A 24,227-nucleotide genomic window follows, 5' to 3' on the forward strand; every position below is an offset into this window, starting at 1 on the left:
CCTGTCGACCAGCACATCAGATTGTCTCATAAAGTCCTCAGAGTGAGTACAGTTCCAAACACTCTTAAAAATTGTCCCGATGGTATAGCCTTAAGCCAACTAGGATGATGACAACTCCCTAGTGGTATAAAACTGTTGCGATCTGTGGCTTTAAAAAAAGTGGAAGTACTACATTTTTTTGCCTCATTCGTGATAACCAAATCTAAAAAATTCACTTTTTCTATGCTATATTCACAATTAAAAACAAGATTATCATTGTTAAAATTGATAAAAGCAATAAAGTCCTTTAGCGATGCCTCATCTCCTTTCCAAATAAAAAACACGTCATCTATAAATCTCTTCCATAAAATCAAATTTTCATGTTGTTTGCTAAAAATGAAATGATCTTCCCATCTGGCCATAAATAGGTTAGCCAGACTCGGAGCATACCTCGCCCCCATAGCCACACCCTTAATTTGTTTATAAAAAGTCCCGTTAAAAGCAAAATAGTTGTGGTTCATTGCAAAATTCAAGGCTTCAATAAGGAAGTCCACCATATTCACACTCATATTTGCAGCATTAACCAGATAATATTCTACAGCTTTAAGTCCAGCATGTTGGTCAATCACAGTGTATAAGGAAGCAACATCTGCCGTGACTAAAAAATGTGGTGATAAAAACTCAAAAGTGTCTAAAATCTCAATAAGGTGCTTAGAGTCTTTAAGTTAAGAGGGTACTTTTACAACTAACAGTAGCAAAAAAGTGTCCAAAAAATGTCCCAATCGGGAAGTAACAGAATTTATTCCACTGACAATGGGCCTGCCAGGGGGGTTTACTGCATTTTTGTGCATTTTGGGTAAACAATACAGTACAGGGGTTCGTATATATGAGGGTACTAAGTACTTGCTTTCTTTCTCCATAACTAGGCCCCCTTGAGTCCCTCTCTTAACCAGTTCCTTTAATTCCTGATGATATTTGCATCCTGGGTCTCCTCTCATAATCTGATCAGTTTGGACATCTTTCAACAGATCATTTACCATATTAATATATTTAGATGTATCCATAACCACTACTCCCCCCCCCCCCCTTTGTCTGCAGGTTTAATAGTTATTTGCTTGTCAGTAGCTAGTTTTTTTAAAGCTATATCCATATTCCGTTCACTCCAGACTTTCTTAATAGGTAAATTTTCAATGTCTCTGATAATCAGAGATTTAAAGGGAAGGTTCAGGGACTAGCTAAAAAAAATAAAAATCCATTTCCACTTACCTGGGGCTTCCTCCAGCCCGTGGCAGGCAGGAGGTGCCCTCGGCGCCGCTCCGCAGGCTCCCGGTGGTCTCCGGTGGCCGACTCGACCTGGCCAGGCCGGCGGCCAGGTCGGGCCTCTTCTGCGCTCCATTGTGCGTTTCACGCCGGCGCGCTGACGTCATCGGACGTCCTCCGGGTTGTACTGCGCAGGCTCAGAACTACTGAGCCTGCGCAGTACAGCCCGGAGGACGTCCGATGACGTCAGTGCGCCGGCGTGGAACGCACCATGGAGCGCAGAAGAGGCCCGACCTGGCCGCCGGCCTGGCCAGGTCGGGTCGGCCACCGGAGACCACCGGGAGCCTGCGGAGCGGCGCCGAGGGCACCTCCTGCCTGTCACGGGCTGGAGGAAGCCCCAGGTAAGTGGAAATGGATTTTTTTTTTTTTAGCTAGTCCCTGAACCTTCCCTTTAAACGTTTCTACAGAGTGATTGTTTGATAGCTGTGGGTTAAATGTGGATCTGTTTTTAAGGCCACTTTTTAAATATTGTCCATTAATACTGATATCAACAGTAGAATTGGTTGGTCCAGGGTTAGTAGCAAAATTTTTTGTTATACTTAATTTTCTTGCAAATTTATGTGCATCAAAAAACATTTGAAATTTGTTTAATGATGTAGGGGGGGGGGGGGGGGCATATTTAAGCCCTATGTCTAGCAGTTTAACCACTTCCCGACCGCCTAACGCACAGGGGCGGCCGGGAAGTGGAGCCCGGAAGGACCAGCTCACCCACAGAGGCGGCGGTCCTTGTAAGGGCATGGGCGGAGCGATCGCGTCATCCGTGACGCGATCCTCCGCCGGCGCCTAACTTCGTTCACCCGCCGCAACATCCCGCCGGCCATACGGAAGCGCCGGCGGGATGTTAACCCGACGATCGCCGCATACAAAGTGTATAATACACTTTGTAATGTTTACAAAGTGTATTATACAGGCTGCCTCCTGCCCTGGTGGTCCCAGTGTCCGAGGGACCACCAGGGCAGGCTGCAGCCACCCTAGTCTGCACCCAAGCACACTGATCTCCCCCCCCCCCTGCCCCCTGATCGCCCACAGCACCCCTCAGACCCCCCCTGCCCACCCCCCAGACCCCGGTGTACACCCAATCACCCCCCTAATCACCCATCAATCACTCCCTGTCACTATCTGTCAACGCTATTTTTTTTAACCCTAAACTGCCCCCTGGGGACTCCTGATCACCCCCCACCCCTCAGATTCTCCCCAGACCCCCCCCCCCAGACCCCCCACCCCCTGTGTACTGTATACCTCTATCCCCCTGATCACCTGTCAATCACCTATCAATCACCCATCAATCATCCCCTGTCACTGCCACCCATCAATCAGCCCCTAACCTGCCCCTTGCGGGAAATCTGATCACCCACCCACACCAATAGATCGCCCGCAGATCCGTCGTCAGATCACCTCCCAAGTGCAGTGTTTACATCTATTCTCTACCCTAAACACCCACTAATTACCCATCAATCACCCCCTATCACCACCTGTCACTGTTACCCATCAGATCAGACCCTAATCTGCCCCTTGCGGGCACCCAATCACCCGCCTACACGCTCAGATTGCCCTCAGACCCCCCCTTATCAATTCGCCAGTGCATTAGTTACATCTGTTCTTCCCTGTAATAACCCACTGATCACCTGTCAATCACCCATCAATCACCCCCTGTCACTGCCACCCATCAATCACCCCCTGGCACTGCCACCCATTAATCAGCCCCTAACATGCCCCTTGCGGGCAATCTGATCACCCACCCACACCAATAGATCGCCCGCAGATCCGACGTCAGATAACCTCCCAAGTGCATTGTTTACATCTGTTCTCTCCTCCAAACACCCACTAATTACCCATCAATCACCCCCTGTCACTGCTATCCATCAGATTAGACCCCTATCTGCCCCTAGGGCACTCAATCACCCGCCCACACCCTCAGAACGCCCTCAGACCCCAGCCCTGATCACCTCGCCAGTGCATTGCTTGCATCTATTCCCCCCTCTAATCACACCTTGAGACACCCATCAATCACCTCCTGTCACCCCCTAGCACACCTACCCATCAGATCAGGCCCTAATTTGCCCCGTGTGGGCTCCTGATCACTCGGCCAAACCCTCAGATCCCCCTCAGACCCCCTTCCGATCACCTCCCCAGTGCATTGATTGCATCTATTTTCCCCTCTAACCACCCCCTGAGACACCCATCAATCACCTCCTGTCACCCCCCTAGCACTCCTATCCATCAGATCAGGCCCAATACAACCTGTCATCTAAAAGGCCACCCTGCTTATGACCGGTTCCACAAAATTCTCCCCCTCATACACCACCTGTCATCAAAATTTGCAGATGCTTATACCCCTGAACAGTCATTTTGAGACATTTGGTTTCCAGACTACTCACGGTTTTGGGCCCGTAAAATGCCAGGGCGGTATAGGAACCCCACAAACTGACCCCATTTTAGAAAAAAGACACCCCAATGTATTCTGTTTGGTGTATGACGAGTTCATAGAAGATTTTATTTTTTGTCAAAAGTTAGCAGAAATTGATTTTTATTGTTTTTTTTTCACAAAGTGTCATTTTTCACTATCTTGAGACAAAAAAATAAAATCTTCTATGAACTCGCCATACACCTAATGGAATACCTTGGGGTGTCTTCTTTCTAAAATTGGGTCACTTGTGGGGTTCCTATACTGCCCTGGCATTTTAGGGACCCTAAACCGTGAGGAGTAGTCTAGAAAACAAATGCCTCAAAATGACCTGTGAATAGGACGTTGGGCCCCTTAGCGCACCTAGGCTGCAAAAAAGTGTCACACATGTGGTATCGCCGTACTCAGGAGAAGTAGTATAATGTGTTTTGGGGTGTATTTTTACACATACCCATGCTGGGTGGGAGAAATATCTCTGTAAATGGACAATTGTGTGTAAAGAAAATCAAACAATTGTCATTTAAAGAGATATTTCTCCCACCCAGCATGGGTATGTGTAAAAATACACCCCAAAACACATTATACTACTTCTCCTGAGTTCGGCGGTACCACATGTGTGGCACTTTTTTACACTCTAAGTACGCTAAGGGGCCCAAAATCCAATGAGTACCTTTAGGATTTCACAGGTCATTTTGCGACATTTGGTTTCAAGACTACTCCTCACGGTTTAGGGCCCCTAAAATGCCAGGGCAGTATAGGAACCCCACAAATGACCCCATTCTAAAAAGAAGAGACCCAAAGGTATTCCGTTAGGAGTATGGTGAGTTCATAGAAGATTTTATTTTTTGTCACAAGTTAGCGAAAAATGACACTTTGTGAAAAAAACCAATTAAAATCAATTTCCGCTAACTTGTGACAAAAAATAAAAACTTCTATGAACTCACCATACTCCTAACGGAATACCTTGGGGTGTCTTCTTTCTAAAATGGGGTCATTAGTGGGGTTCCTATACTGCCCTGGCATTTTAGGGGCCCTAAACCGTGAGGAGTAGTCTTGAAACAAAAATGACCTGTGAAATCCTAAAGGTACTCATTGGACTTTGGGCCCCTTAGTGCAGTTAGGGTGCAAAAAAGTGCCACACATGTGGTATCGCCGTGCTCAGGAGAAGTAGTATAATGTGTTTTGGGGTGTATTTTTACACATACCCATGCTGGGTGGGAGATATACCTCTGTAAATGACAATCTTTTGATTTTTTTACACACAATTGTCCATTTACAGAGTTATTTCTCCCACGCAGCATGGGTATGTGTAAAAATACACCCCAAAACACATTGTACTACTTCTCCTGAGTACGGCGATACCACATGTGTGGCACTTTTTTGCACCCTAACTGCGCTAAGGGGCCCAAAGTCCAATGAGTACCTTTAGGATTTCACAGGTCATTTTGAGAAATTTTGATTCAAGACTACTCCTCACGGTTTAGGGCCCCTAAAATGCCAGGACAGTATAGGAACCCCACAAATTACCCCATTTTAGAAAGAAGACACCCCAAGGTATTCCGTTAGTAGTACGGTGAGTTCATAGAAGATTTTATTTTTTGTCACAAGTTAGCGGAAAATGACACTTTGTGAAAAAAACCAATAAAAAGAAATTTCCGCTAACTTGTGACAAAAAATAAAATCTTCTATGAACTCACCGTACTACTAACAGAATACCTTGGGGTGTCTTCTTTCTAAAATGGGGTCATTTGTGGGGTTCCTATACTGTCCTGGCATTTTAGGGGCCCTAAACCGTGAGGAGTAGTCTTGAAACGAAATTTCTCAAAATGACCTGTGAAATCCTAAAGGTACTCATTGGACTTTGGGCCCCTTAGCGCAGTTAGGGTGCAAAAAAGTGCCACACATGTGGTATCGCTGTACTCAGGAGAAGTAGTATAATGTGTTTTGGGGTGTATTTTTACACATACCCATGCTGAGTGGGAGAAACCTCTGTAAATGGACAATTGTGTGTAAAAAAAATTAAAAATTGTCATTTACAGAGATATTTCTCCCACCCAGCATGGGTATGTGTAAAAATACACCCCAAAACACATTATACTACTTCTCTTGAGTACGGCAATACCACATGTGTGGCACTTTTTTGCAGCCTAACTGCGCTAAGGGGCCCAAAGTCCAATGAGCACCTTTAGGCTTTACAGGGGTTCTTACAAATTAGCACCCCCCAAAATGCGAGGACAGTAAACACACCCCACAAATGACCCCATTTTGGAAAGTAGACACTTCAAGGTATTCAGAGAGGGGCATGGTGAGTCCGTGGCAGATTTCATTTTTTTTTTGTCGCAAGTTAGAAGAAATGGAAACTTTTTTTTTTTTGTCATTTTCCGCTTACTTGTCACAAAAAATAATATCTTCTATGAACTCACTATGCCTCTCAGTGAATACTTTGGGATGTCTTCTTTCCAAAATGGGGTCATTTGGGGGGTATTTATACTATCCTGGAATTCTAGCCCCTCATGAAACATGACAGGGGGTCAGAAAAGTCATAGATGCTTGAAAATGAGAAAATTCACTTTTTGCACCATAGTTTGTAAACGCTATAACTTTTACCCAAACCAATAAATATACACTGAATGGGTTTTTTTTAATCAAAAACATGTTTGTCCACATTTTTCGCGCTGCATGTATACAGAAATTTTACTTTATTTGAGAAATGTCAGCACAGAAACTTAAAAAAAATCATTTTTTTTGCCAAAATTCATGTCTTTTTTGATGAATATAATAAAAAGTAAAAATCGCAGCAGCAATCAAATAGCACCAAAAGAAAGCTTTATTAGTGACAAGAAAAGGAGCCAAAATTCATTTAGGTGGTAGGTTGTATGAGCGAGCAATAAACCGTGAAATCTGCAGTGGTCTGAATGGAAAAAAAGTGCCTGGTCCTTAAGGGGGGTAAATCCCACGGTCCTCAAGTGGTTAAGTTCCGGTTCAGTTAGTGTCTTACTGCTGAGGTTAAATATGCCCCCTCCTAATTTCCTTTTGTTTTTTTGTTGCTGGTTTCTCCTTTTGAATTTAATCCCTCCCCTATTTAATCCCTCCCCTAGTGTATTTGTATACACTATATGCTTATCACAACTAAGGGTCCCTGTCAAAAGGACCCCTAAATTAAGATATTGTATATGTGCTACTGTTTGAAGTTTTTATTAAAATATATTGTTTTTAAGGACAGTGAGTGACCTGTTGGTGATTTTATCTTTGGTGATGGTCACTGTCTGAGAATATACACTGTGGTGTGACTACAGATATCAGTGTGATCGCCTAGCGCTGTGGATATACATTTGGCGTTTTTTGATACCTATTGTGGATATGGTCATCCTGAGCAGCTTGTGAAAGACATATAGAGGAGTTTCGAGGTGAAGCAGCGCCTGTATTTCATCATTTAACTCAAACAAGTAGGCGACATGTTCTCAGATAACAAAATTAGACAGGAATTTCCCCCCAAGTAACATAATTAGGCAACATGTCCCATTGTGAGACAAATAGCAATTGACAGTGTTGCACCTGTATATAGTTCAGCTGCTAAACCGAGAATGGGGTTACCCCAAGACCCCCGATATTGTAGAACTAAAAAATTGATACTAGGTCAGCGCTATGTAAATAGTTTAACTTCTATTTTTTTCAAATTGATCTATATAATACAATTCATATAGCAGCCTTCAAATAAGTGTATCTATATCTAGCAGCCTCCAAATGAGTGTGTACAGATATACATTCACACTTACATGCACATGTGGACGTGATTGGTGCATGTATGTGTGAATGTATATTTGTACATTTGTCTCATTTGGAGGCTGCTAGATATAGATACACTTATTTGAAGGCTGCCTGCTATATGCATGGTATTATATAGATCAATTTGAATAAAATAGAAATTAAACAATTTACATAGTGCTGACCTAGTATCAATTTTTCCAGTGTGAGACAAGAAACCCCATGGCAGACCTCCAGTAAGAGACAGCAACCCATGACAGACTCCAGTTATAAATCGATCCCCCCTCACACACACCGAGCATAGTGCTGGGGTAGGGGAGGAGGCTGGGCAGAACTTGCTAGGGTGGAAAAGGGAGGCTGGCAGTCCAGTGATGCCTGACTGTGCAATGCTTGCTGGGGTTGGGAGGGCAGATGAGTGGCTCAGGGTGAGGTGTGTTGGATGATTTAGGTGCAGGCTGGGTAGGGAGGAAGACTGTATAGTGCTAGCAGGAATCAGGGAGAAGCTACAAACTAGTAGAGATGGTTAAGGAGATAAAAATAATATTTAACTGATGCATAAAATTAAGATATAATTTCTGTCAAGGCAGGATTAAGCATTTGGTAGGTCAGGGCTGGCACTTCTGCTTGCTCAAACTGGACAATGGCCCAGGGCCCAATCACTTTAGGAGGTCATCAAGTCACGGGTTGTAGAGGTCACATGAATGTTACTGCCCCAGTATTAAAATGAAAAGGACTCCTCTTCCATCCCTGTAATGTATGGGGCTGAACAAAAGGGGTTACCTTTTTCCCCCAAAATAGTGGAGCTTTACTTTCTGATAAGACTCAAATTTCTTCATATCATGCATGATTATTACCCTGCATATTTAAAGTTAACATAAGGTGCAGGGGCATAACTAGAGGGGAGAAGCCCCTGGGATCACAGGGGGCTCCAGAGCTGTTGGGGGCCCCAACTGCTAACCCTACCTCCAAATGGGACGGATCTAGGGGTGGGCAAGCGGGTATCAGGCAAGTTGTTGAATTCTTAAAATGGCGGCAAAATGAATGGCAGTTTAAGTGCCAAAACCTGACCTTTAGGCGCCAAAACCTGACCTTGCCCCAGGCGCAACTTGGTCTTGATCCACCCCTGCCTCCAATACAGGTAACTATACTTCAGAGCAGCTGTTTTTGTGGCTACATTTGTTATGGGTGTGAAGATCACAATGGCCACACTTGTTTTATGAGATGGGCCCCAAGGCCATGAAGGGCACCAAGAGGAGGCAAGGGAAGGGGTGTGAACATTTGGGGGGCCCCATCAAAGTTTTGCTGAGGGGCCCCATGAATTGTAGTTACGCCACTCCCAAAGTGAGATACATATGGAGGCTGACATATTTATTTTTTTAAAAATGCACATTGCCTGGCTGTCCAGCTGATCCTCTGCCTCTAATACTTTTAGCCATAGATGCTGAGCAAACAAACTGCAGTTTAGATGCTCTGACTCAAGTCTGACAAGATTAGCTGCATGCTTGTTTCAGGTGTGTGATGTCAGACACTACTGACCAGAAAGATCAGCAGGACTGCAAAGCAACTAGTATTATTTAACCTCCCTGGCGGTACGCAGTTTCAGATGCTGCATCCGCGGGAGGATTTTTTTTTAAAATAAAATTTGATTTAAATGCTTAAGATAGCACTTTGCTAGCTAACTATGGCCCCCAAGTCCCCCGGCACCGCTCTGATTCCCCCGATCGCCGCCGGCAATATTTACCCGTCCGCAATCCCGCGAGAGCCGCAGCTTCACCATTTAGCTTCAGTTGTCGCTATGGCGACGATCGGACATGACGTATGATGTCATCGACGTCATGAGCAGTCCCGATCCTCCCCATAGCGAAGCCTGGAGCTGATTGGGAGGCTGCGCCATAGCGGGATCTCAGGGGGGGGGTATATATAACGGCGGCGACCGGGGGTGATCGGACAAGAGCGGAGAAACTTGGGAGGCATGGTTAGCTAGCAAAGTGCTAGCTTAAGCATATAAATCAAATTTTATTTAAAAAAATCCTCCGGGGGCCATGTGATCCTCTCCGGCAGCTAGCCTGAACGTAGGTCGGGCTTACCACCAGGGAGGTTAAAGGGAAACAAATATGTCATCCTTCATTTGGCTCGCACTTTGGGTTCCTTTTAAGCACTTGACTCTGGTTTGTTCTGTAAATAATGTGATAATAGTAAAAGGTTGAAACACTTGTGCTACAATTAATAGGTCTCTATGGATAGTTTCCCCCCATTAAATGAATAAACATACTGTTTTGGATTATTTGTTTAACTGGATTCTCATTTAGTGTTATGAGGTGCTTGAAAACAGATCATGGCTTATTTTGTATTTATGCAGCAATATTGGAAAAACTTTCAAGCCACACTGTATATGGAAATGGTGAATACACAGCAAAGAATTTTGGATGCAAGACTTCTGGTTAACAGCCGTGCGAAGATTCACCCCATTGCCACTTCCTCTCATAAGCTGAGGGGATCGCATGTGTACAATGGCAGATTGCAATAAGCTTGCCAAATTCTTGAAATGCGCATATCTGTCCTGATGGAGTTTCTTTATTTCCTTCCATAAAAGTTCATTTCTGAAAAACAATCACAATTTATCTCAGTTAGGTAATGAACAAAGAATAAAAGCGAAATTTAAAATACATACATGTTAAATGTTAATTCCTCCCAGAGTAAAATGAACTACAAATGACCTTTTTCCTATGTTGCTGGTCCGGTGTTAGTCGAGGAGCAGAAATGCAGACATCAAATCAACAAGCGCTGATTCCAGTGATACCTTTAATGACTGACTGTACATGGTTTATTGAAAGCTTTCGAATTGTTCTTCTTCAGGCATTATACAGAACTGGGTCAGGACCGTACAATAAGAAGTTTTGAATTACATACAGCTTTAAATATCATTCTGTAGGCTCAATCTGACATGATGTCACACAGTTAAAGCCCCTTTGAAATGTAAAAAGACTTCCTCAGGGGGTCAGATAAAAATGGCGCACAGCGCCAAGGTATCAAAATGGCGCCGTATTGAACTGTTATATAAAACGCTATCTAACGTTATGAAAGTTAAAAAATGGTGCATGGGCTGAAATACAGTACTAGTGGCAAGGAAGTTGAAATATGGCACCCGATAAATAGCGGGCATCATTATTTACCCTCCTTGTTGCTTATCGCGACTTGTACACGCCCAGGCAGGGGGGATAGTGTTAGGCAGTGGGGGTCAGGGGAGGGGGGAGAGTGTTAGGCAGCGGGACACTGGTGTCAGGCAGCGGGAGTAGGGGAAGTAGGATTAGGTAGAGGGAGGATTCAATGTGTGCATAGGCATACATTACCTTGTCCCAGCGATCGCTCCTTCACTTCCTCGGTTAGTTTGCTGTAGTCCTGCATTCAGCCAATCACCTTGTGGCTTCAGTCCCCATATGGTGATTGGCTGGCTGCAGGTCTCCTGCAAACTAACTAGGAAGTGAAGGAGTGATCGCTGGGACAAGGTAATGTATATAAACAATAAATAGCGTTTTGAAAATGGCGCACCGTTCCGCTGATAAATGTATAAAAAAACCGCTATTTACCGTTTTAATGTATTAAACATGAATGTATTTACATTAAAACAGTAAATAGCGTTTTATGATACATTTATCAGCTGAACGGTGTGCCATTTTTTAACCTGCATTTTTAACGGTATGTTTCCTCAGTGTTCTAATGAACAGCATTTGTCACTACAGTTAAACACATGCTGCCAGAGTTCATTAGAACACTGAGGAAGTCCTTTTACATTTCAAAGGAGGTACAACTGTATGACATCAAGTCAGATCGAGCCCAGTTCTGTATAATGCCTGAAGAAGAAACTTAATATTTTGAAAGCTTGCAATAAACCATGTACAGTTAGTCATTAAAGCTGACAGAACTGACAGAGTTTAGACTAGTCCATCTCCTCTGGGAGAAATTTTTCACGATAGGTTTTTAAACTTATTTGTGCACCTTTAGCGCAAATAAGGTGTTTATAAAAGTCCAACCATACCTCTAAAACGCATGCATGGGAGCGCTCATGCACACTCATGGGAGCGTGTGTACACACGCATGCGGTACATGCACATTTGAAACCTTCAACCTACGTCATTAGGTGGTTAAGTGCAAGTTAAATATGGCTAGTATAACAACTTGAATCTGTTTTTATATAAACTAAACATAAATCCCTGCAAACTGTACACTCACAATGGGCTTGATTCACTAAGACAAATAGCATGCCTTATATGAGTCAACGTGCCTTATCAGGGTTAACACATCTTATCAGAGTTAACACGCCTTATCAGAGTAGCATAGCGAGCGCTACAAACTTATGCCTGCTAATTGGCAATGACGAGAGCTCCACTCGTCCTGCCCTGAGCCCCTGCGGTCCAATCATTTTAAAGGACATTATCCCTACACTTTGATTGGCCCAAATCACTTGACAGGAAACTTAACAGCAAGCCTAATCGCTGCCTAATCTTAACCAACCCCCCTCCGCTGCCTAACCACTCCACTCCAATGGCTAACCTTAACCACTACACCCCTTGCCTGACCTTAACCACCCCACCTTAACTTAACTACTGCAAGGAGGTCTCCAGATGTTACACACAAAAGGGAATACTAGGCAGATACCATCTTTTCATAAAGAGATATGTAATATGACAACATTGAGGAACATTATCCTCGATGGAGTTTACTTGAAGTCACCTTCAATTGTTTCTTTGAATATACCTGTACCTGGCAAGCATTTTGCGTTTATGTGCGCTTTTTTAGCGCTACCCGGCGCACCACTGTGCGTTGCGTTTTTGTTGAAAGCGCTTGTCACGGACGGTTGCGGGGCCGCAGGCGCGTCCTGTAACCGCCCGTGAAGAAAAGCGATCGCACTCGATTCTCTGCATCGATTGCGCTTCAAATCGATACAATCTGGGTTGAGTGTGTAGGGGCAGCTGAAGTCTTTTTTTTCCCAGCAGAGAGATAGCACCAGCCCAACTGCTGGATGGCTCTTTTGATATGCTAATGAGCCTGGGCCCAGAGAGTCCCTGGCTTCAAGCTGTGCTGATGGCCCATCCATCAGGTATAGACCATGACAGAAGCAATCTAGTTGGGAGAAAAGCCAGACCCTCTGGCTCCCTCCCAGCAGGGGAGCTGACACCTAGCTAGCTGCCCCAAACTTCAAAGAGCCTTTGCCTGGGAAGGACCTGCTATCAATCCCAGGGGTATCTCATATTCCATAAACTGCTATATGTATCATATTTTCTGTGTTGCCAGGCTGGCAGACCCTCCAAACTAACGGAGCATGCTTGGCCCTATCTGGCGCTGGTTCTGAAGAAATTTCAGACCATTCTGAGGGAAAGACTGCCAGTTAGGCAGTTCGAAAGTGCCCTGCTGATACCACAAGGGTCCCACCCCTCATGTTTGGTATCAGGCTGCTGGGTACATCGAGGCAGACCTGAAAATATTAGTAAATCTGCCCTGACCTGTACGGTTCTGTGAGATAGAGCCCATATATGGTTAAGGTATGATTTCTGGTTCCCAGGACAAGGGGAGGACTCATCTCATGTTCTAAGGGGGTGTGTGGGCCCGCCCTCACTCCCTCCTACTGAATCAGGGGCATAAGAATGGCAGAGGACCCAAACTCAGTGTCCTCCACCTTGAAACATCTTGAACTCATCTGTGCCAGCTTGAGGATATGCTGGCATCCACCTGGTCTGAACTCTGAACTTTGATTGAAACCAAGAACTTTACAAGTTTTCCCACTAAAGGACATCTTTCCAGGAACTAAGTATTTTTCTCCCTTCTTTTATTTTTTATACTGGCTATTACTGTTTTAATAATTGTTGATTTTAATAATTGTCTGTATATATTAATTATTTATATTGCTGTGAATAAAAGACTTCCTCCAAGTCATTCACTGTTCCGCTACCCTGCTTATCAGCACACACAGAACTGATCCCGGGTCTCTGAAGATACGCTACTGTTTGTTTGTTGTTGGCTAGACAGAATACCGTGTGTTTAACCGTTTTATTCGCAGGATTAGTCAGTAAATCGGGTCCACTGGCCCATACCAGTGGTGGTGGCAGATACCGTGGAATCGTGTGTATGTTGTAATTACCCGTGTCTCACAGGCTCCCTTCTGGGTTGTCTGCGGCTAATTCTTAACGGTTCCTGCGCATTGACTGCGACCAGAGTTCGCACGATCTGTGCGCTGGCACCGTTCAGAAGGCTAAGTGCGGTCAGCCACTAGGGCTCCTGTGACAGTGTTAGGCAGCGGTTGGGATCTGTGTTGTGCTGAAAGTATCTAAGATAGCGCTAGCGCTATCAAGAAACGAACTAATTCGTTGGTGTAGCTGGAAGGCAATATATTTTTTATATATACAGAGAGACTGTGTAGCCAGTACCCCTCCCCAAAAGTTTTATTTTATTTGGCGTGGAAATGTCCGGGAACTACAAGAAAATGTGCCTGGCGGACCTGCAAAATCTTTGCCAAGAGAGAGGCATTGATGTCGGCCGCAAGAGACAACAGGACCTGGTAGCGGAATTGTTTCAATGGGATACCCAGCAACTGCGGGAGTTGGATGTGTCTGCTGAGGTAGACGCTGACCCATCTGACTCAAGGCAAGGGGAACCAGAGGCTGAAGATCCTAGGCATACAGAGATTGAGCATCCTGCGGGCCCTGTTGCAACAGTTACGCCAGAGACTGTCAGTATGGACCCCAACCCCAGAGTTTCTGAAAGCACTCGCCTGGAACCAGCCAGTACTGGACTGTCCGTTTGTACTGATCCGCTAATGCAGCAAGCATTACAAAAGCTGATGGACACTGACCTGGAAAAGTACATGCAGTACATGGAAGCACGAGAGGAACGGGAGCGCCAATCAGCAGAACGCAAGGCTGCTGCTGCTGAACGCCACGCGGAGAGGGATGCCGCTGAGCGAGAACGGGAGCGTCAAGCTGCAGAGGCGCGGGAGAGACGACAGCATGAGCTCGACATGGCAAAGGTTCAACAGGCCAGCCGGAGTTCACCGCCCAGCCTCCCTGCTGAAGGAGCTGCAGCACCCGTAAGTGCAAAATTTAAATTTGCTAATATTGAGAAAGACACAGACATTGACTTGTTTTTGCGGTCTTTTGAAAAAGCATGCCGTCAGTATCGTCTGTCCCAAGACCAGTGGGCCAGACATCTGACACCTTTGCTGCACTACAAAGCGCTTGATGCCTTCGCAGAATTGCCTGCGGAGAAGGATAATGATTATGCTGCTATAAAAGACGCTATCATTACTAAGTACCAGCTGACGCCAGAAGCCTATCGGAAAAAGTTCAGGGCCTGGCAGAAAAAGTCTTCTGATTCGTACCGAGATGTGGTCAGCAGCTTGCTCACCACACTCCGCCAGTGGACTCTAGGCCTCACCAAAGGGTCTTATGGCGTCCTGGAGGACTTGATAGTCCTCGAACAATTTCTGAACATTTGCCCTGCTGATGTACGACAGTTTGTGTTAGAACGCAGGCCGGCTTCAGCCACTGTCGCTGCAGACCTTGCTGAGACTTTTGCAACTACCCGGGTGGCTGATACCCGCAGAACTGTCCCATCCAGCTGGAGAGGAGGTCAGCCCAATACCTCGGCAGACTCTCCTGCCCCTGTGAGCCGTCAGCCACAGAGGCCACCCAGCACAGCTTCTGCACCCAGGGCTGCAGCGCCTGGAGAGGTCACCTGTCACTACTGCCGCCAGCCCGGACACATGAAATTCGACTGTCCGGAGTGGAGACAGACACCACCAGCACCTGGATCATCTGCATCACCTGTACCTCACCCACAGCAGAGGCAACCCGCCAGCGAACCACAGCCTGGATCATCAGATTTTGTCCTGTTTGCCCGCGGAAAGGAAATCCGCGACCGAACCGACCAGCAGCAACTTGTTAGAGTGAACGGCAAAGTTGTCACCGGATTCCGAGACACCGGAGCTGACATTACATTAGTTCACTCGCACCTTGTGCCAAAGGAGAGCATCAGCCCCAGCCGATCCCTTGCCCTTACTGGAGTAGAGGGCACCCTTTTTCACATAGCCCACGCGAGAGTGAAGCTGGATTGGGGAGGAGGGGTCCACGAAAGGGTTGTTGGGGTTATGAAGGATCTCCCAGTCCCTGTGTTGCTGGGGACTGATTTGGGCAAGCTTGTGTCCTACTATGAACTTGCCACGACCGCCTTGTCGCTCACGGAAGGAGACGGACTCTCCACCCACCACCAGGTACTTTATACCCTTGGGGGAGCACCAGGGGGAGGTGGGTTGAATGTGCCCCATTCAAGGGTACCAGGTTCAATAGTGCCTGCTTCAAAGGCACCTGAGTTTGAGGTACAGACTGTCTGTTGTGATGATGCTGTAACTGTACCTGAGTTTACTGTACAACCTGTCTGTAATGAAAAAATGTCTATGCCTGTCAATGTCATTACTGCATGCAATGATGATTTGAGTAATGTCCGTCTGTGCCATTCTGACAGTGTACCTGTGCTAGCCATACCGCGCAGCTGCACTGCTCAGAACCTGAGCTCAGAACAGGTGGAGGGGGTTCCGGCCTCCTCCCCCTCCTCTGACCGCAGGGATGAGACCTTTCAGCCGCTGGCCTCGTGTGACATGAACCAGTTGGCTGAAACTGACAGCGCCGTATTCTCAGCCGCACTACAAAGTGACCCAAGCCTGGAGGTGCTCAGGCAGCAAGCCGCTGAGCCCCTCGCAGACGGGGCCGCTTTCAAGGTGTACTGGGAAGATGGGAGACTGTACAGTGAGTCTGTACAGCCCCCTACAAGTAGATCCCACGCGAATACCAAATGGCTTGTGGTCCCGAGTGCGTTCAGGGGACATGTGCTGAAATCCGCACATGGTAATCCTCTGACAGGGCACTCAGGGGTCCGCAAGACACTTGCCGGTATTCGGAACCAGTTTTATTGGCCCCGGATGAACAGGGATGTAGCAAACTACTGCAGAGCATGTGCCGTCTGTCAGGAGCTGGGAAGGTCCAGGGATTCCCGCGGGGTTCCCTTAGGTCCACGGCCACTTAGCAGGGGAACCCTGCGTGGGCTGGCTGTTGACCTAACCAACCCACTGCCCGTTGTCAGCAGTCCCGGCAGACACCACGTCCGACTGCAGTGGCGCAAACGCCCTGTCCAGAACGGTCCACGTCGGGTCAACCCTGAGGGTAGCAGACCGCGACCGGTCCAGGGGAACCGAGCCACAGGCTCCAATAGGTTTTCCCGCCGCACCGGTAACCCGAGACCCGTCAGCCAGGTTGGCCGACACGCAGCGGGCAGCCGACCCCAGAACGCCAACGGGGAACTAGATCAGATCTCGCAGGTTGGCGGCAACGACACACATCTTGCTGATGCATGTCTATCTGCCTTCTCCCCAGGGGGGGCTGTCACGGACGGTTGCGGGGCCGCAGGCGCTTCCTGTAACCGCCCGTGAAGAAAAGCGATCGCACTCGATTCTCTGCATCGATTGCGCTTCAAATCGATACAATCTGGGTTGAGTGTGTAGGGGCAGCTGAAGTCTTTTTTTTCCCAGCAGAGAGATAGCACCAGCCCAACTGCTGGATGGCTCTTTTGATATGCTAATGAGCCTGGGCCCAGAGAGTTCCTGGCTTCAAGCTGTGCTGATGGCCCATCCATCAGGTATAGACCATGACAGAAGCAATCTAGTTGGGAGAAAAGCCAGACCCTCTGGCTCCCTCCCAGCAGGGGAGCTGACACCTAGCTAGCTGCCCCAAACTTCAAAGAGCCTTTGCCTGGGAAGGACCTGCTATCAATCCCAGGGGTATCTCATATTCCATAAACTGCTATATGTATCATATTTTCTGTGTTGCCAGGCTGGCAGACCCTCCAAACTAACAGAGCATGCTTGGCCCTATCTGGCGCTGGTTCTGAAGAAATTTCAGACCATTCTGAGGGAAAGACTGCCAGTTAGGCAGTTCGAAAGTGCCCTGCTGATACCACAAGGGTCCCACCCCTCATGTTTGGTATCAGGCTGCTGGGTACATCGAGGAAGACCTGAAAATATTAGTAAATCTGCCCTGACCTGTACGGTTCTGTGAGATAGAGCCCATATATGGTTAAGGTATGATTTCTGGTTCCCAGGACAAGGGGAGGACTCATCTCATGTTCTAAGGGGGTGTGTGGGCCCGCCCTCACTCCCTCCTACTGAATCAGGGGCATAAGAATGGCAGAGGACCCAAACTCAGTGTCCTCCACCCTGAAACATCTTGAACTCATCTGTGCCAGCTTGAGGATATGCTGGCATCCACCTGGTCTGAACTCTGAACTTTGATTGAAACCAAGAACTTTACAAGTTTTCCCACTAAAGGACATCTTTCCAGGAACTAAGTATTTTTCTCCCTTCTTTTATTTTTTATACTGGCTATTACTGTTTTAATAATTGTTGATTTTAATAATTGTCTGTATATATTAATTATTTATATTGCTGTGAATAAAAGACTTCCTCCAAGTCATTCACTGTTCCGCTACCCTGCTTATCAGCACACACAGAACTGATCCCGGGTCTCTGAAGATACGCTACTGTTTGTTTGTTGTTGGCTAGACAGAATACCGTGTGTTTAACCGTTTTATTCGCAGGATTAGTCAGTAAATCGGGTCCACTGGCCCATACCAGTGGTGGTGGCAGATACCGTGGAATCGTGTGTACGTTGTAATTACCCGTGTCTCACAGGCTCCCTTCTGGGTTGTCTGCGGCTAATTCTTAACGGTTCCTGCGCATTGACTGCGACCAGAGTTCGCACGATCTGTGCGCTGGCACCGTTCAGAAGGCAAAGTGCGGTCAGCCACTAGGGCTCCTGTGACAGCGCTTTTCTAAGCGCTTTTCCAGAGCGTTTTTTTAATTCACTCCCTGACGCAAGTCAGGAAGTGAACTCTTCACAATGTATTTATTCTTAAAAACGCGAATGCAATCGCTGCACAAATCGATTTTGTGAGCGTTTTTCCTATACCTACCACTATAGCACAAATGCCCCCAATAAGGTACAGGAAGCGGACGAAATGCGCTGATATGAATCTTCTCATAGAGATTTATTGCACAAGCGTTATGTGCACCGGCGTACCTACCGGGGATGCGACCCCCTTAGCCGCAGGGGGACCCGGGGCCGCTCAGGGGCCCGCTCACTGTGCGCGGGGGGAGCGCTGCCGCCCGCCCGATTCTGTACCCCCCAGCAAGGTGCTCAACTGGCCGCAGCGTCTTATAGACGCTGCGCCAGTTCATTCCCCGCAGCCCCGCTCTGGCAGCCTGCATATTCCTCCGGCAGGCAGAGCAGGGCTACGGTAAGATGGCTGCCGAAGAAGCCCTGCACTGGAGACTATTTATGTCTCCAGTACAGGGAGACAGCCATCTTGCCGTAGCCCTGCACTCTGCCTGTCAGACTCAGCGCGGAAGATGTGCTGCAGTGCACAGGAGGATCGTCGCTGGAGGAGCTGCGTGCGCACCAGAGGCCGGGAGAGTCTCCTGACAGGTAAGGGAATTGTTTTTTTTTTTTTACAGGGGCATTTTTTTTTCTGGTAACTGCTGCCCACATTGCGATATTCTGGTGTCTGCTGCCCACATTGCGATTTTCTGGTAACTGCTGCCCATATTGCGATTTTCTGGTAACTGCTGCCCACATTGCGATTGTCTGATGCCTGCTGCCCACATTGAGATTTTCTGGTGTCTGCTGCCCACATTGCGATTTTCTGGTGCCTGCTGCCCACATTGTGATTTTCTGGTAACTGCTGCCCACATTGCGATTTTCTGGTGACTGCTGCCCACATTGCGATTTTCTGGTGACTGCTGCCCACATTGCGATTTTCTGATGCCTGCTGCCCACATTGCGATTTTTCTGGTGTCTGCTGCCCACATTGTGATATTCTGGTAACTGCTGCCCACATTACGATTTTCTGGTGCCTGCTGCCCACTGTACGATTTTCTGGTGACTGCTGCCCACATTGTGATTTTCTGGTGACTGCTGCCCACATTGCGATTTTCTGGTGACTGCTGCCCACATTGCGATTTTCTGGTGTCTGCTGCCCATATTGCGATTTTCTGGTGAACGCTGCCCACATTACGATTTTCTGGCCCACATTACGATTTTCTGGTGAACACTGCCCACGTTACGATTGTCTGGTGAATGCTGTCCACGTTACGATTTTCTGGTTAACGCTGCCCACATTACGATTTTCTGGTGAACGCTGCCCACATTACGATTTTCTGGCCCACATTACGATTTTCTGGTGAACACTGCCCACGTTACGATTGGTGAATGCTGTCCACGCTACGATTTTCTGGTTAACGCTGCCTACATTACGATTTTCTGGTGAACGCTGCCCACATTACGATTTTCTGGTGAACTCTGCCGACATTACGATTTTCTGGCCCACATTACGATATTCTGGTGAACGCTGCCCACATTACGATTGTCTGGTGAATGCTGTCCACGTTACAATTGTCTGGTGACTGCTGCCCACGTTACAATTTTCTGGTGACTGCTGCCCACGTTACAATTTTCTGGTGACCGCTGCCCACGTTACAATTTTCTGGTGACTGCTGCCCACGTTACAATTTTCTGGTGACTGCTGCCCACATTACGATTTTCTGGTGACTGCTGCCCACATTACGATTTTCTGGCCCACATTACGATTGTCTGGTGAACTCTGCCTACATTACAATTTTCTGGCCCACATTATGATTGTCTGGTGAAATGCTGCCCACTTTACAATTAATTTACAGTGAAACGCTGCCCCATTACGATTATTTGGCACCTATGGGGGGGGGGGGGGGGGGCATCCAAATATTCGCAGGGGGCCCAGTGATTTCTAGTTACGCCCCTGGTTATGTGGGCGATTTTGAAAATCGCCTGCGCTTGAAAAAAAGGCCGAAAACACCCTTAGTGTGAAACGTTACTTAACCTTTACTAATTCCAGTTCCAATTGGTTTTAAAAATAGCATTTTGTTAGAACCATTCTCCAATTGATTGTAGCGCCAATATAATTATGTAAAACTAGAATAACTCGTCTGTTCGCGCCTGTCTGTGTAATATTCAAAAAGCAACACAAGTGCTCCATCTGGTGGCAAGTATTAATACTGACACTTGATACTACAAGCAGTGAGAAGAGATGGGCACTGGAAGCATTACGTGTCCAGCAGAGTTTTCGGAAAATAGTGCATTGAAAGTAGTTTGTAGACCACATATTGTGCTTACGATAAAGAATATTAATTTCCACTCCTCAATGCTTGAGCAGGGCGCAACAATGCAATGCCCGTATTAAAGATGGAGGCCATTATGCTAACGTTGCCGCCGTCAGGAGGTGTGTTCGTGACGTCAGGTCGTAGCGGCAACAGTGGAGCAAGGCCCCTGAAAGGTTACAGGCGGCCGATCAGATTTGAGGTCGTCTGTGTCAGGCAGGTAGAATTGAAGATCGGAGAGTGACCCGGATCCTCTTCTGACCGGCCGCCCATGCAAAAGATGCTGTCCCTCCTGTCCCGTGTGCTGCAGGGCGCGGCCCATAAGCCTGGAACTGTGAGTATAAAAGAGACAGGGGAAGGGCATAGAGCAGTGCCACTGCCCTACAGGGAGATCCCTGGCCAGACTGGTGCGCTGTGTATAGACTGGTCACACTGAGACCTGTTATATGGGACACTGTCTGGCCAGGTGTATTATTATTGTGTATGTACTATTACAGTATCTTGAATTTACATAGCGCTGACATCTTTGCAGCACGTTACAGAGTGCATAGTTATTTTACTAACTGTCCCTCTGAGGGATTCACAATCTAATCCCTACCATAGGTCTAGTGTCCCTACCATAGTCATATGTCCATCATAGTCTAGGGCCAATTTCGGTGCTAGTCTAGTTTAGAAGACCCTGCTGGAAACCTCATAGGGATCAGTTCTGGTCTCCCCAGAAATGTTTTACAGCTGGGTGGCATGAAAAAGTAGCTGGGTGGGGCGAGATGAGAGAATGCAGGGTCTGTGCTTCTGTGAGCGCATACATTTGAAATCGGCGCAGGAAGACTTGGGTGCAGGATTCAGCCGGTATATCTTAATTACTATTCCCCTTCCAGGCCACCATGGATGGTGGGGAATGATATAATTCGGCTTCCAGCTATTGCTGGAGTCCGAATTACTGGGTTTTAAAGCAACTTCAGCTCTGTCTTCTGATGGCGTCGACGTTGCTCACTGAGCGCCGCTATAGAAGTAATTCGTATTATAGTCTATAGTGGCGCCGGCTGCTCCCAAATCTTCCTGCGCTGAAAAGGACTGCTCCGTCTGTGAGCAACTATGCTCACAGCATAGGAGGAGGTGAGACGATTACAGCCGGGTGCTCACAAAAACTAGCCGGGTGGAGCACCCGGCTAAAAGAGCTTGGGGAGAACTCAGTGTCCTCCCATCACAGCATCCTCTACTGCACGAAGCCCTGTGATTAGCCTAATAGTGTAGGGACAAAAAGTAGGGATAATAAAAATTGCACCCTGCAGGAAGAAAACACAGAGACAACAGGAGCCCAAATGGTGCAGTATGTCACAGTACCAGAAGCATGTAAAAAATGTGAATGTATTATACTCACAAAGGTGGGTTGCAGAAGGGCAACCGACCACTAGAAGCAGGTGGAGATGTATAACCCCGACTCCACTCTGGTAACCAGACGGTGATGGTAATGGTCGCACTCTTGATAAAAAGCAAACCTCAAATGACCTAAACTGGTCAAAGAGGGTTGATCGCCCTCCAAAAGGAGGGTGAAGGCACAAGGTAAAGGGGGAAGAGGCGCCCAGAGCAGATAAAATACGTTAAAAACAAATAAAATGAAAAAAGTGAGGTGGCTTACCTCAATGAAGACAAATTCACGTATTAATAGAATTTTATTGCACTGGCAACGCGTTTCGTGGGTGCATACCCACTTCCTCAGGCACTACAAGCACTATTAGGCACTGCTATTTGGCCTGAGGAAGTGGGTATGCACCCACGAAACGCGTTGCCAGTGCAATAAAATTCTATTAATACGTGAATTTGTCTTCATTGAGGTAAGCCACCTCACTTTTTTTATTTTATTTGTTTTTAACGTATTTTATCTGCTCTGGGCGCCTCTTCCCCCTTTACCTTGAGCCTAATAGTGTGGTCGTAGTTTACTACAACCTATCTAAAACCTAAAGATTTGAGAAGGTGCTGCTCTCCTAATCATATTATTGAAATTTTCCTATGAGGTTTCCTGCTGGATCCCCTACACTAGAATAGTATATAAATGTTAAGGGTTAGTCAATAATTATCCTTTTAGTATGGTTTTTGGGATGTTGGTGGATATTGGAGTGCCTGAAGCAAACCCTCGCAGATACAGGAAGAACAAACAAACTCTGTGCAGATAGATTCAAACTGGCGACTCAGTGCTGCAAGGCGAAAGTGCTGTCTGCCATGCCAGCATTACAGACTGACCAAATTAATGTTAAGCACTGGTTGTACATACTGAAGCATTGGGCACATGCTTGGCAGACAGCCACATTGGTACATGCTGGACAGGCTGTCAAGGTGGGTGGCAATTCAGCTGGTTGTTGCTTTGGGTTCCATCTTGGAAGGCTGTTGCATTGGGTACCTTGCAGTCTGTCCGTCATGCACTACATGGGCTGCCTTGTGCATGCCGTACATTACGTACTGTCTGGGCTGTCCAACATATTGTGTACCCTCGGGGCAAGATGTTACCATAGGCAAGCTTAAATGTTGGGTACTGGTTAAGCAAGCTGACACGTTGTGGTCTTGACAATCCAAAGAGAGGGAAAGAGAGCAGAGTGGCTGGTACACAATGGGCTGATGCCCTGTACCATGGATCTGAGGTTGTGCTCACAGTAGTCAGAACCACAAATTGTAGAAGTAGAACAAACAGCACTGGGCAACAAAGATGAATACTTCAGAATTTATTCCAGTAGGTACATGTAGACAGAGGCCTAACAGCCGTTTCACTGGATTTTACCAGCTTCTTCAGAGATCCTGAAGAAGCGGGTAAAATCCTGTCAAAGGGCTGTTAGGCCTTAGTTCACTTCCCATTAGCGCCCTATCTGTCTGTATGTACCTATTGGAATAAATTCTGAAGCCTTCATCTTTGGTGCCCACTGCTGTTCATTCTACTTTTGCATGCTTTGGACTTGGCTGGGCTAATTTATGCACTAGGTACCAGCAGGGCTAGACAGATTGATGTTTTGGACACCAGCTGAGCGGGCTGACACATTAGTTACGTGTTGGGTCATAACAAGCTGCTGTCAGGAATATATTTATTTCTGTATCGTCCATTCACTCCCTGATCATCTCCCAGCTGCAAGAAATACTATTGTCCCCAAAGACCTCTACCTGAGATGCTCAATCTCCCTTTCCATACAGTCTTTAGGTTTCTGACTTATAGGGGTATGGGTCATCACACTTAAATGGGAACCCGAGGTGAGAGGAATATGAAGGCTGATGAGTTTATTTCCTTTTAAATAATATATATTGCCTGGCTGTCCTGCTGATCCTCTGCCTTTAATGCCCGGTTCACATTCGCGTTCCAGGTCCGGCTTCCCCGGAACGCTCCGTACAATGTATCCATTCACACTCGTGCGCCGTCCGGATCCGATCCGGGAACGCAGCTCCGGGACGATCCGGCTTTTTTTCCAACATGCGCTATTTTTCAGTCCGTCCCGGTGCGGCTGCGGACCCGGGCCGGATCCTGACCCGAACATGCGGCCCATGCTG

At 46.9% G+C, this 24,227-nt stretch overlaps 1 protein-coding gene across 2 annotated transcripts in view; it reads left to right on the forward strand.

Annotated features, from left to right (window-relative positions):
• Positions 1 to 20,822: 20,822 nt before the first annotated feature.
• PDHA1 (pyruvate dehydrogenase E1 subunit alpha 1) overlaps positions 20,823 to 24,227 on the forward strand; it is a 45,598-nt gene continuing 42,193 nt past the window's right edge. For both annotated transcript variants that reach the window (XM_068269983.1, XM_068269984.1), the window contains exon 1: positions 20,823 to 21,033. In XM_068269983.1, coding sequence (XP_068126084.1) covers positions 20,971 to 21,033 — 63 coding nt within the window. In that variant the 5' untranslated portion in view covers positions 20,823 to 20,970. The remainder of the gene's footprint in view (positions 21,034 to 24,227) is intronic.

This window comes from Hyperolius riggenbachi, chromosome 2, assembly GCF_040937935.1.
Source record: "Hyperolius riggenbachi isolate aHypRig1 chromosome 2, aHypRig1.pri, whole genome shotgun sequence".
NCBI classification, from domain to species: domain Eukaryota; kingdom Metazoa; phylum Chordata; class Amphibia; order Anura; family Hyperoliidae; genus Hyperolius; species Hyperolius riggenbachi.